General features: G+C 39.1%; 1 protein-coding gene across 2 annotated transcripts in view; it reads left to right on the top strand.

The window, feature by feature from the left end:
- The first annotated feature begins 6 nt into the window (after positions 1 to 6).
- The window catches only part of CMPK1 (cytidine/uridine monophosphate kinase 1), a 37,627-nt gene continuing 24,337 nt past the window's right edge, over positions 7 to 13,296 (top strand). For both annotated transcript variants that reach the window (XR_005788541.1, XM_040470162.1), the window contains exon 1: positions 7 to 262. Coding sequence is in view for 1 of the 2 variants with exons in the window: in XM_040470162.1 (XP_040326096.1) it covers positions 92 to 262 (171 nt within the window). In the remaining variant the exon portion in view is untranslated. The remainder of the gene's footprint in view (positions 263 to 13,296) is intronic.

Consider the following 13,296-nt stretch of genomic DNA (forward strand, 5'->3'; position numbering starts at 1 on the left):
CCCCGCCCCGCCCCGCGCCGCCGCCGCCGGCCCGGCCGCTGTCAGCTCCCTCAGCGACCAAGACGGCCAAGACGCGGCTGAGACGCGGTGTATGCTGAGTCGCTGCGGCCGGAGGCTGCTGCACGTCCTGGGCCTTAGCTTCCCGCTGCTGACCTGCCGGCCGCTTTTCCTCTGGCCTCACCGCCTCATGAAACCGCTGGTCGTGTTCGTCCTCGGCGGTCCCGGGGCCGGCAAGGGGACCCAGTGCGCCCGCATCGTCGAGGTGAGGCCCGGGTAGCTGGCGCGCTCCCTGGGCTTGACCGGACGCCGGGTCGGCTTGTCCCGCAGCGTCGGGCGGTCCGCGCGCCTCCCCCCCCCCCCCCCCCCGCCCCGGCAGCCGCGGACTCAGCGGACTACTAGTCCCGGCGACCATCGCGTCGTCCGCGTGGCGGTGATCGAGGGTTCTGCGGTGCGCTGCCTGTCGGGACTCGTAGTCCACGTCCCCTCGCCGCGGGGGGGGTGGGCAGAAGGGAGGGGGACCGCTTGGGGTCGCTTTGTTCCTGCACCCCTCTCTCCTTAACGTTTTGGGGACCAATTTCATCCGGAGAGTGGGCTGGGAGGGGATCCGGGAGGATCAGCCTTCGGGGACCTCCGGCGCGCCGAGTTCAGTGTGTCACCGGTTATGGGGTGGGTGAAGGCGGCGGGAGCGTGGATTTAGGTTAGAGGCAGTGTGCGCTCGCAGCTGTGTGGAAGGGAGACCGGTTTGTCTACTTGGCTCCTGCCCGCAAGCCCTCTAGAAACGCCAACATCTCAACTAACCTTACCGTGGTCTTAACCCTGGAAAGGAACCTCGGGGGACAGGGTGTTGCTTGAGGTAATAATCTGTGATCTGCCCGGAGCACTTTCCCGCTCTGTCAATGGCAGTACCGGCTCTGAGGCTCAGCCCAGATTCGTGTGGTCGGAAAAGCCGAGGAGCTGAGTCTGAGTTCAAGCTTCAACGTCTGGTCTCGCTGCCAACTCAGGCTTTGTCCTTGGCCAAGTCACTTCCTCTCTCCGAGTCTCAGTTGCGCCCTAGACCATAGGAGGCTGTGCACCCAGATTTAAACTCAATGTAAAATACCTCCCAACTCTAAAATTCTGTTACTTTTTTTTGTTGTTGCTTCACGGCGTGTTAAGGTTACCGGTTCAGTTCTGTTAATTTTCGAATAGATAACGTGGTTAGTGACACTGTGAGGAGTAAGGCTTATTGAAGAATCTGGGGAATGATGTTGGGAGTGAAGAAAAACAGAGGGTATCTAGAAACAAGAGACGACCGGCAGAGCTGTAAAACACCCAAACAATCCCTGTGAAACTCGGTGACCACAAAAGTTTTGACCCAGAACTTCTAAAATATTTCCCTCCTCTTTTCCAGAATATGGCTTATATTAGCTTTGGGCGTTCACTTCTCTCCTCTGTGTTCATACAATCCACTCCTGTCCTATATTTTATTCTCTAAAGAACATCTCTAAAGAAGATCGAATGGTAACATCTACTTCATTATGTTTTACAGCTGTCTTTATAATTATTGATCATTTTTAGAAATAAAGGTGGAACTATTTCAACCAAAAACATATTTTCTCCTTTTTTTTTAAGATTTTTTTTTTTTTTTTGAGAGGGAGAGAAAACACGTGAGTGGGGGAGGGGCAGAGAGAGACTTCCAAGCAGTTTTGGTGGTGTGAGCACAGAGCCTCAGGCAGGGCCTGATCCCACAAATCATGAAATCATGACCTGAGCTGAAATCCTGTCCCATGCTTAATGGACTGAGCCACCTAAGTGCTCCCTCCCTATTTTTGTTGGTTCTTTTAACTTTTTAAGACTAGTGGCGATTGGATGATTTCAGGTTTGGGTTTTTTGTTTTTTAAATATATGAAATGATTCTTACATGTATATAGCATGATAGGGGAAGGAGAAAAGACTTCAGAACCAGACACATACGGTTTCAAACCCTTTGTCATTTACTATTTCTTCTCTTCTCTTTCAAGATTTTTAAGTAATGTCTACACCCCACGCGGAACTCGAACTCTCACAACCCAGAGATCAGGAGTTGCCTGCTCTGTCTGCTTTACCAACTGAGCCAGCAGCCAGGTGTCCCCCCCTCCTTCCCCCCTCCCCCCCCCCCCCCGGAAGTTGTTACTTTTGGCTGGCCCTCCTCTGTGAATAGAGAGGAATAATACATATCTGGTATGGTATTTCCAGATATTAAATGAGGTAAAATATCTGGCACACATAGATGTAAATAATTTTTTTCTACATTTTGACTTCCCGTTTATAATTTATGAGATTGGTTATTTTTACTTTGAAATAGTATTACTTTAAAAATTGGCTTACGGCTGCTATATTTGAATGCATTTAAATATTTTGTTTCTGAATCATAACGTGGCTTTAAACATCCACATCCAAGCTAATAATAGTCAAATTACTCCACTGCTTTAAAAATAATCTACACATTCTGTAACTGGTATTTATTCTTTACTCTGTTCAGTAATGGCTAATAATATTTTAAACCTATTAATTATCAACTATAAATTTTCATAATTAAATGTTTCATAATATATTATTTTTTAATATTTTGGCAATTATATGAGCTTAAATTGTTTTAAACTGTCATCTTCTTTCATGAAAATAGTTGCCATTGATTCCAGTTGCCGTAAACAATTAAGCTGATTTCTGCAAATTCCAAATAGTTTATAATTTAGCAATTGCTGTCTCCTAGCTGACTAAATTAAACAATGGAATGTCTAATGAGAATTAAGGCAGAGGGCTTTTCTTTTCCTCTTTGTCTTTTGTATTTTGACCCAGTATTTTATTTCATAGGCAAACATAAGCTGAATCCTAAACAATTGTAATTTTGGGGACTAAGTTTTTTTCTGCAAGGAAAGATTATACAAGTCAAGGTTAAATTCTCTATCTGTGATGCCAGTGCTAATTTAGCTCACAGGGTACCTGAAATGTGGCTGAAATACAATTTGAGGGGGTGAGTAATTATGTTGATTTCCAACTCAGGCTGCCAGAAGTACCTTTTTAGGTCTGGCTGCAGAATCAGAATTATCTGGCCCTCCAGTGTCCTGGGGCATCACAGTTAGTGATCCAGGCTGTAACTGGAGGGAAGCTGGTATATATGTATGTATGTATGTATGTATGTATAATTTATTTATTACCTATCTGTCTCTTTCTTTTCTACCTCCTTTCCTCCCCCTCTTCCTTTCTTCTCTTCTTTCCTTCCTTTTTTCCAAACTTCCTTCCTTCCTTCCTTGAGGTGAATTCTATCTCTACTACTTATGCTCCCAGACCTTGAGGGAAGAAAAGGCAAATCTGATACAGTATCCTCTGAAAGTGTTCTGAACTGAGAAGGAATGATCTGAGGGAGATTTAGGGGTTGACTTTGCCCATTTATTTGTACTGGTCTTCGTCAGTTTTATTTATTTATTTGTTTTTTATTTAAGTTTATTTATTTATTTTTGAGAGAGAGAGAGAGAGAGAGAGAGCACATGTGTGAGCAGGGGAGGGGCAGGGAGAGAGAGAGAATCCCAAGCAGGTTTTGTGTTGTGCTGACACTTAACTGACTGAGCCATCCAGGCATCCCTGTTTGATTTTCTAATTGTTTCTAACTCTGTGTCCTCTTGTACTCTATTTGTTTTTGAAAATTGGCTGTTTTCTAAATCATGCAATCCTTTCAGGGATACTTCTCCTTTTTTAATTTTTAAAATTAAGCTTTACTTATATTGCTTTGACCCAAGAAAAATTATGATGCCATAACCTAAATTTGTCTTTCAAAATAACCCCAATTTTGCATGTGTTAGCCGGAAGGGATATTTTAACCTCTCTTTTAAAGGTGGTGGACATTTTGCTTACATAAACAAATTATGCTAACGCTTATCTCCATGCCAAATTGCTTTCTGTAGTACCCTAAAAGGATTCTTATCATTTTCTGTTTTATAACTTTCTCCTGACCTGTATGGGGGAACTTATACTTTGTATGGTCCTCTTACCTACTATACTTAGAAATTTGGGGACGGTATTAAATTTAAACATGTAGAAATCAGAAAGTCGATTTTATTTATCTTTGTGTTTCCAGTGTGGAACATTGTGCTTGGCACTTAGTAAGGGCTTAATAAGTATTTGGTGGGGGGCGGGGGGAATGTTTTTTGAATCCCTTTTAGAGGACACTAATTTGTCCTAAGATGTAAAAAGTTTTAAGAATTTGGTCTTTAGAGGGCGCCCAAGTAGCAGTTAGCTCTCCCAATTTCAGGTTAGAAGTGCTTGAGTGAGACCTAACCCTGTCATATAAATATTTCTTATGTAACACTTCTGCTTACTCTCAGTGAATAAATGGTATGGTTGTGAAAATCTGCTGAGTATTCTAAAATATCCAGGCTCCTAATTCCAAATCCCCAAAGATTACCTCTCATAGAAGAATGATGATAGGATGATCCACTGGACATTAAGCTTGTTTAAGAATAGGCCTTTCTCTCCTTTTGGTGGGATAGGGTAGAGTAAGAGATAGGTTTTTTGTTTTTCTGGTTTTTTTTTTTTAGCATTTTTTTTTTCAACGTTTATTTATTTCTGGGACAGAGAGAGACACAGCATGAACAGGGGAGGGGCAGAGAGAGAGGGAGACACAGAATCGGAAACAGGCTCCAGGCTCTGAGCCATCAGCCCAGAGCCCGACGCGGGGCTCGAGCTCACGGACCGCGAGATCGTGACCTGGCTGAAGTCGGACGCTTAACCGACTGCGCCACCCAGGCGCCCCTGGTTTTTTTTTTTAAAGAAAGTTTAAATCATCTATAAAAGACATACTCCACAGTATTCTTGACTCTTCTGAAGCACCACCTTTTTATTAAAGGTGGTTGTAACTTAGAATTTTTTTTTTTTTTAATGAGAACTTGGAGGAGGGGAGAATATATTGAGATATTACTGTCATTACTTTTCAAAACTTCCTTTTTTCCTCCTGCTTTGGTTTTCAGTTATAAAGACAATACTTACTTGGATGGGAAGAGTTAAATCTCCTCTAATTCTGATGTCACTCATATTCGCTGTCTAGTATTAACTGCTTCCCCATCTCTCTCAATATTCTTAGAAATAAAAATACCAATATATGTTTTTTACCTCTAGATGGGATTTTTCTATTTTCTGCTGAATGTATCATGGATACATTTCAGGTCTTTACATATCTTTCAGGTCTTTACATATAGATTTAACCCATTCTTATTAGTAGCTGTAGAATATTCCATAAAATACATGTTCTATAGCATAATTGTACCATTCCCCTACTGATGGACATTCAGGATAGTCTGCAGGAATTGTTTTACTATTGCAAAGAGTACTTCAGAAAACTTCCTTGTAAAAACAACAGCAAAAACAATCTTCCTTGTAAATATAACATTGCATATGGATACTATTATTTTTGTAAGTTAGGTCCCTAAAAGGATTGCTGAGTCAGAGGATATATGCATTTTTAATTTTAATTGATAATTCATTATCAGAATTCTTTTCAAAAACATAGTTATTACAATTCCATTAGCAGTGTATGATTCTTTATTAGCACTGGATAGTTATCAGTTTAATTTTTGCAAATTTGTAAATCTCCTTTCTAAAGTTTTTCTGAATAAATTCCTTATTTTTTTCAAGATGTCCATAAAGAAGAAAAGGCATAATTTGAAAAATTTCCCTTGTCATTCATTCCAAAAACAGTTTTTTGTTTTTTTGTTTTTTTTGAGAGGTAGGTACTCTGATTGTTGCTGAAATGAATAAGGCTTAGATCCTGCTGTTGAGGGAAGTTTACAGTTTAGAGTGGAGTCAAGGAAGTTAATTGGTGACTACTACAGAATAGAGTGGTAAGTCCTATGATAGAAATAAACTAAATATACCATTAAATAAGGGACATTTCAATTTCAGTCCAGTGACTTCCCAGTGGGTCAGGGAAGTCTTCCCAGGAGAGGTGATAGCTCTGAACTCAATTTTTTTTTTTTTTTTTGAAATTTATTGTCAAATTGGTTTCCATTCTGAACTCAATTCTGAAGGGCCGTAGGAAAGAAGCAGCTAGGAGATGTGGGGGAGTAGAGAGTACTTAAAGCCCTTGAATAAGGTAATTTGAGGTTTCATTTTTGAGAAAAGCCTAAGGAGAGTAAACCTATGTGAGACTGACCCAGAATACATTTCCTGAATGTAGACTGTGTGTTCTGTCTATGGGGATATAGGCTTCTAGGGGCTTTCAATTTAGTGGAGATAAGACACACACTAACAGAATTTTACGAGAAAAGATATGAAAAACTTTTGCAGATATTAAAGTTTAACATTAAATTGTTTTAAAATTGTTTATCTTTTAGTTTTACCTTAACTGTATTGTAATGTTTTAAACAGTGGGGACCTGGTCTTTTACTCCTCCTGCAAGGCGTTTGAAATACCTGCTTATCCTTCAGATCTTAGCTTATACAGAGAATCCCAGATGTCCTCAGTTCATGGTGCCCTTAGTGTCTCAGTAATTTTTTCAAACCTAACCTGGTCCAAAAGAAATATCTAATAGTTGTATTTGTTAAGTAATTAGATCTGAACAATACTCAGGTATTTTCTAACAATTTGTGGTCCATAGTTCCTGACTCACGGCTCCCACAAACCCTTGGAATTTCCCAAGTGTTGAGCATTACAGAAATGTTTCTTGTTGTGTTAATGAAGTGACTTTTGGACCCCACCTAAGGGCTGGAGCTGGTTGCCAGGAAAACCAACCAAGTCATCAGAGGGTTGGAACTTTCAGTCTCGCCCCTCCCTCTCCCCTCCAGGGAGAGGAGTGAGCCTGGATGTTTAATCACTTGCCAGTCACCAGTGATTTAATCAAACATGGCTATGCAAGAGGCTTCCAAAAAAACCCCAAGGTCTGGTTTTAGAGAGCTTCTGGGTTGGTGAACACGTGGAGATCCAGGGGGAGACATTCACCTGGAGAGGGCAGGGAAGCTCTATGCCCTTGTGCTGCATCTCTCTGGCTGTTCCTGAGTTGCTCCCTCTACAGTGAACTGATGATCTAGTAAGTAAAGTGTTTCTCTGAGTATTGTGAGTTATTCTAGCAAATTAATCAAGCCCAAAGAGGGGACCGTGGGCCCTCTAATTTATAGTCAGTTGGTCAGAAGTACAGGCAATACCTTTGACTGCAGCTGGTGTCTGAAGTGGTGGTTGGGGGGGCAACCCCCTCGGACTGACCCTTTAACCTGTGGAAGATGACAATATCTCTGGGTAGATAGTGCCATACTTGAGAATTGAGAACACTCTGCTGTGTTGTTTGTTGTGTAAGGGAACCTACTCCTTAAGTTAGAATTGGGTCCAGGAACCCCACAGACTCCCCCATTAGACCATTAAACTCCATAAGGGTGAGAACCCTGACTTTCTGGTTTACTCTCATATCTTTAGTGCTCAGCACAACATCTCGCACAAATTGAACATGTAAGTAAATCTTGAAGCCATTCAGACCTGGGTTCCTGCCCCTTGGTGAGTTACTTAAATTTTTGGCTTTTTAAAAAGTTTCTTCCACTGAAAAATGGGATGTTAGTCTACTTTTCAGGGTGATTGTGGAGATTAATCAAAAGAACCTGTGTAATGTCTGGCAGACTGCCTAATACGTATTATTACTTCATATATGTTAGCACCCCTCCCTCTTTGCCTATTCTGTATCCATAAATAGTCAATGAAGCAAATGTCTTGAGCAGTGTAAGTAGCAACATTTTGGGAGGCATTCTGAGTCATTTAGACTGAAGAAAAATTTAATTGAAAGGATATGAATAAGTATCAAAGTGTTGATCTCAAGGTTCCTGAGATCCAGCCCTGCATCGGGCTCTGTGCTGACAGCTCAGAGCCTGAAGCCTGCTTCGGATTCTGTGTCTCCCTCTCTTTCTGCCTCTCCCCTGCTAGTGCTGGCACTGTCTCCGTGTGTATGTGTGTGTGTGTGTCTCTGTTTCTGTCTTTCTCAAAAATAGATAAACATTAAAAATATATATATCAAAGTGTCATACCTATGAAGTATGTAGAGCTTAGGTTCTAGAGTCAGACTGCCCAGGTTTGATTTTCACCTAACACCTACTGTGTGTGTGACCTCAGCCAAGTCATTTAATCTCTCTATGCTTAAATTTCCTCATCTGTAAAATGGGAATAATGATACATAGTGTCTACCTCATAGGGGTGTTGTGGAGGTAATGAGCTAATATATGTAAAGTTCTTAGAGCAGTGCCTGGCACATGGTAAATCATATATAAATGTTAGCTGTTTGTACTATCATCTTTTTATGTGTTAATTTTACCTGTCCGCCTCCCCCCATCTACTTTCTTGAACTTGATTGAGATCCTGCCTCCTGCCCCATTTATTCCCTCCTACTTTTGTAGCTATACAGTCTGTTTTTAGTGTTTGCCCTAGAAACTTTAAGCATACATGTTATTTAACTTAAGTCTAATATTGATTAATATTTTTACTCTCCTCCCTCTAAACAATAGAAACACCTTAGAATACATAACTCTATTTTCCATCCTCTTCTGTTTTCCAGGATTCAAATTGTATATTGATTTTTTTAATCCCTACAAATGACTTGTTAACATTTTATAGCAATGATGTAATGTTTGTGTAGAATAACTCACATGTATACCAGCTTCTCTATTCACCAATTATTTTTGTACCTCAGAACTTCCTTCAGAGATAATTTTCCTTTTTAAAGTATATCCTTTAAAAGTTTCTTTATATGAGCTTATGGTTAGGAATTTTTGCTGTTTTCTCTGCATAGTGGGTTCTCTTTTCTAGTTCAGCCACTGAGGGTGTCATCCTTTAGGACATTCTTTACATGGAGCTCTTTGATCTGATCTCCAGTCCTATTTAGGCCTCAGTCTCTGTCTCTGTTCACCAGTTTGTGGGCCTTTAAATCCCATTGTGTCTGGCACACACAACTCCAGCACTCACTCACTCACTCTGGATTTGTGCTTTCTTGATTTTTCTAAATCTGAGTTACTCCTTTAATTTTCTGCCAGCTCAGTTATGCATTAAAAAAGAATTTGTGGGGCATCTGGGTGGCTTAGTCTTGGTTAAGTGTCTGACTTTGGCTCAGGTCATGATCTTGAGGCTCATGAGTTCGAGCCCTGCGTGGGACTTTGGGCTGACAGCTCAGAGCCTGGAGCCTGCTTTGAATTCTGTGTCTCCTTCTCTCTCTGCCCCTCTTCTGGTCATGCTCTTTCTCTCTCTCTCTCTCAAAAATAAATAAACATTAAAAAAAGAATATATGAATGATGCTTGGCTGGCTCAGTTGGTAGAGGATGCAACTCTTGACCTTGAGGTCGTGAGTTCAAGCCCCATGTTGGGTGTAGAGATTATTTAAGAAAATAAAGGAAAAATGTTATTAAAAAATACTCCATTTGGGATGTTTGGCTGGCTTAATTGGTGGAGCATGGGCTCTTGATCTCAGGGTTATGAATTTGAGGCGCATGTTGGGTATAGAGATTACTTAAAAATAAAATCTTAAAAATAAAAGAATATATATATATATATATATATATACACGTTTATATACCCATGTAGTTGGATATATATACATATATGGGTGTGTATATATATAAATGTATTATATGTATACCCAAGTAGTTGGATATATGTATATGTGTGTGTGTGTATATATATATGTATATATACATACATATATATAATATATATATATAGGATATATGTGTGTGTGTATATATATATATGTATATATACATATATATATACACACACACACACATACATATATCCAACTACATGGGTTTTCTATGCAGGGGGGATTTCTCTGAATGTATGTATATAGTCCACCCCCACAAAAATTAGATTCCTCTACCTAAGTCTTAACTCAGAGTGTCTCTTCAGTATCAGTTCTTTCCCTTATCCTTATTCTTTTAAAGTCTGCTTGATGTGTATGTACCCTTTGGGTTAAAGTGTCAGTGACAATAATGGGTTAATCTAAACACCACGTTTCAGTTAAGACACCAAGGAGGAGAGGACTGTAGTCCCCGAAGACCTCTCAGTCACAATTTCAACAGTTATCCTTCGGAATTTAAATTCAGAGAGTTTCAGAGAAGTTGCTCCAGTAGTGGGAGTTTTATTTATTTATTTTTAATTTTTTAACGTTTATTTATTTGGGTGAGAGAGAGAGAGAGAGAGAGACAGAGTGTGAGTGGGGGAGGGGCAGAGAGAGAGGGAGACACAGAATGTGAAGCGGGCCCCAGGCTCTGAGCTGTCTGCACAGAGCCCCATGCGGTTCGAACTCAGGAACCATGAGATCAAGACCTGAGCCGAAGTCAGACGCTTAACTGACTGAGCCACCCACATGCCCCTAGTAGTGGGAGTTTTAGATCAGGTAAGAGAGAAAGGGTGGAGATGGGGGATACTGTCTCATTCTTTGTGTCATGTTGGCCTGATCACACTGACTCTTGTTAACCTTAAAGCTAATACTTTTAGCCCAGTTGCCTATGAAAATGTATTTACTCTGACATTTCTATTGCTTTAACCTGGCAAATCAAGAACATTTTTACAGACTAAACATGTGATAAGAGCACTTAGAATTTAATAGAGAACAGGTGTGATTGTACATACTGTTTGCTGACATTTTTTATGCTGCCTGGTAAATCTAACAAAACATTACTTTGGTAAAGGAAAAAGCACCAGTTGTTACCTACCATTGTCAGAAACTTTCATTTTGAGGGACTCGGTCCCATGAATCATGTTCCATGCCTGGTTCCCATCAGTCTTCTCCAGAAGACCCATGAGTTGGTTTTATTCATCATTAGAACATATGTTATATCAACAAACAAATAGGCTTAACTTGTGGCTATACAAAATACTGCTTCCCTGCCCACTTTCTGTTTGGAACTTCCCTAGTGTGTTTGTCATGGGTGTATGCCATTAGTTTACCCTACAAGATTTACCTTTATAATTATGTATGATTTAGGTAGATAATAACATGAATTAATATTTTCTTGGTGTCTACAGGGAGTAAAGAGACAGCCCAGATGTTTGGATTATGTGATTGGGAACTGACTTATTAGCTAATTTAGGTTTTTAAATAGTGGTAAATTGTATCTGGCACTTAGTGATTATTGGGTGAGGCAAGTGGAAAGTGGAAACGGTAATGGTGTCAGAGTGGTAGTGGGATCATAAAGACAAGAATGAAGCAAATGAAGGAAAGATGGTTAGAATCTGGCTGGATGGTAGGTCAGACATGCCTGGCTGTTTGGTATGGATGAAGTTCTGATCTCATCTCCGTGCTAGGATACAACAAAATTATAAAGTACATCAACTTTGAGTTTCCTTTTTAATTTCTGCCAGCAGATTCTGTTATTTAAAGGCTGTAAGTACCTTCAAGGCAAAAGACTGTCTCCGTGTCTGTCACCTAGGAATTGCTTCAGATGCCCACTGTGGATTGATAGGAGACTTGGGTTCAAGTGCCAGTTTCCTCTCCACCAACTGGCAAGTCTGTTTATCTCAGTTTTCCCTCCTGTGAAAGGAGGAGTGTAGAAGTAGGCAGTTTTGCCAACCTTAAAACAAATCTGTATCCTGAGACTTCAGTGTTAGCATGTAATCCAGTATAGTACAATCAGAGGCAAATTATCCAGTCACTACAAATATGTATACCTTCTTTGCTATTCTGTGCTTTATGAATGTGAGCACCAAGGAATTGTATTTAATAAATTCCTGCTGGATTTCCTGTTTACATAGAGCTTCAGACTGGTAACAAAGAATGTGTGAAGTTGGGAAAAAGAATAGCTTTCTGAAATAGAATTTTGTATGCATTTAAAAATTTTTAAATATGTAAGAAATGGGATATTAGGACTAACTTTCTTACACTCTAGCATACTATTAGAAAGAATGTAGACTTTGAGGTCAGGTGTTAGTTTGAATCTCAGCCTACCACCTACAGCTACATTTGCTAACTTTTCTGATTCTGTATCTTCATTTGTAAAGCGATGATAATGCCAACTTAACTGGGTTGTTACAAAGATGAAATTATGCTTCTACAGTATTTAGCACAGTACATGACAATGTGTAAATGGTAACATTATTTTAAAAAAGATGTTTAGGAAAGAGATTGAAGAGTAATTTGGATAAAAGTAGTTTGGGGAAGCATTATATTCTCATTGTTTACTCTAACATAGGGAATGATTATACTAATCAGTTTATAGATTTTAGGAAATCTGGTATGGTATTTTAGAGTCTATTGAATATGAACTATTTTTGTACTTAGAGAAAATATTTAGAGTTAGCTTACATTGAAAAATCCTAGAAAGGGCACATAGTTTTAAGGAAGTTTACAGCACAAATGCTGTTTATATTCAAAATAGGATATTAGTTGCCAAATGGAGCAAATGTCCTAATGATGGGTTAAGTATTGTAAGCTAATACTGTATATATACTTTAACTGTCTTATTAAGGATGAGCACACTTTTTATTTTGATTACCTTTTTTTTTTCTGGATACTTTTTTATTATACAAGTAGTATAGACACATTACACAAAATTTAGAAAATACAGGTATATAAAAAGAAGAGTATAAAAATTACCAGTAATCTTACCATCCAGAGAAAGCTACCATCAATCAATATTTTGGGGCGTATTCTTCCAGACTTTTTTTTTTTTTTTTTAAGTAGGCTCATGCTATCTGGAAACCAGCATTTCACTTGTCATATCACAAACATATTTCCATCTTAATGAATGTACTTTTACCATATAACCTATATAATTATATCATACTGTGTAGATTAGATACATTACATAATTAATTAATTCCCTGTTTTGGAAATTTTGTGATTTTTCAGAAATTCTGTGTTTTTTAAAAAATAACTTCATTGAGATATAATTTACGTACCAAACAATTCACCCATTTAAAGTGTGTAATTCAATGGTTTTGGTAATTACATTGTTAATTTTTTTAAATTGTAAAATATAAACTAAAATTTCTCATTTTAGCCATTTAAAATGTATAATTGAGTGGCATTAATTGCATTTGCAATGTCGTGGAGCCGTCATCACTTTCCTAAAACTTTTTTGATACACTGAACAGATACTGTACCACTTAGTCGTAATTCCCCATTCCTCCCTTTACCTCTAATCCGCTTTCTCCTCCCTTTATGAATTTCCCTATTTTAGGTTCTTCATACAAGAGGAATCATATTATTTGTCGTTTTGTGTCTGGCTTTTTCACTTATCATGTTTTCAAGGTTCATCCATATTAGCATGTGTCAGAATTTTATTCTTTTTTATGGCTAATGTTTTCATAGTATGTATA

The sequence above is a fragment of the Herpailurus yagouaroundi genome, unplaced genomic scaffold (assembly GCF_014898765.1).
Source record: "Herpailurus yagouaroundi ecotype Mexico unplaced genomic scaffold, PumYag 77, whole genome shotgun sequence".
Taxonomy (NCBI): Eukaryota; Metazoa; Chordata; class Mammalia; order Carnivora; family Felidae; genus Herpailurus; species Herpailurus yagouaroundi.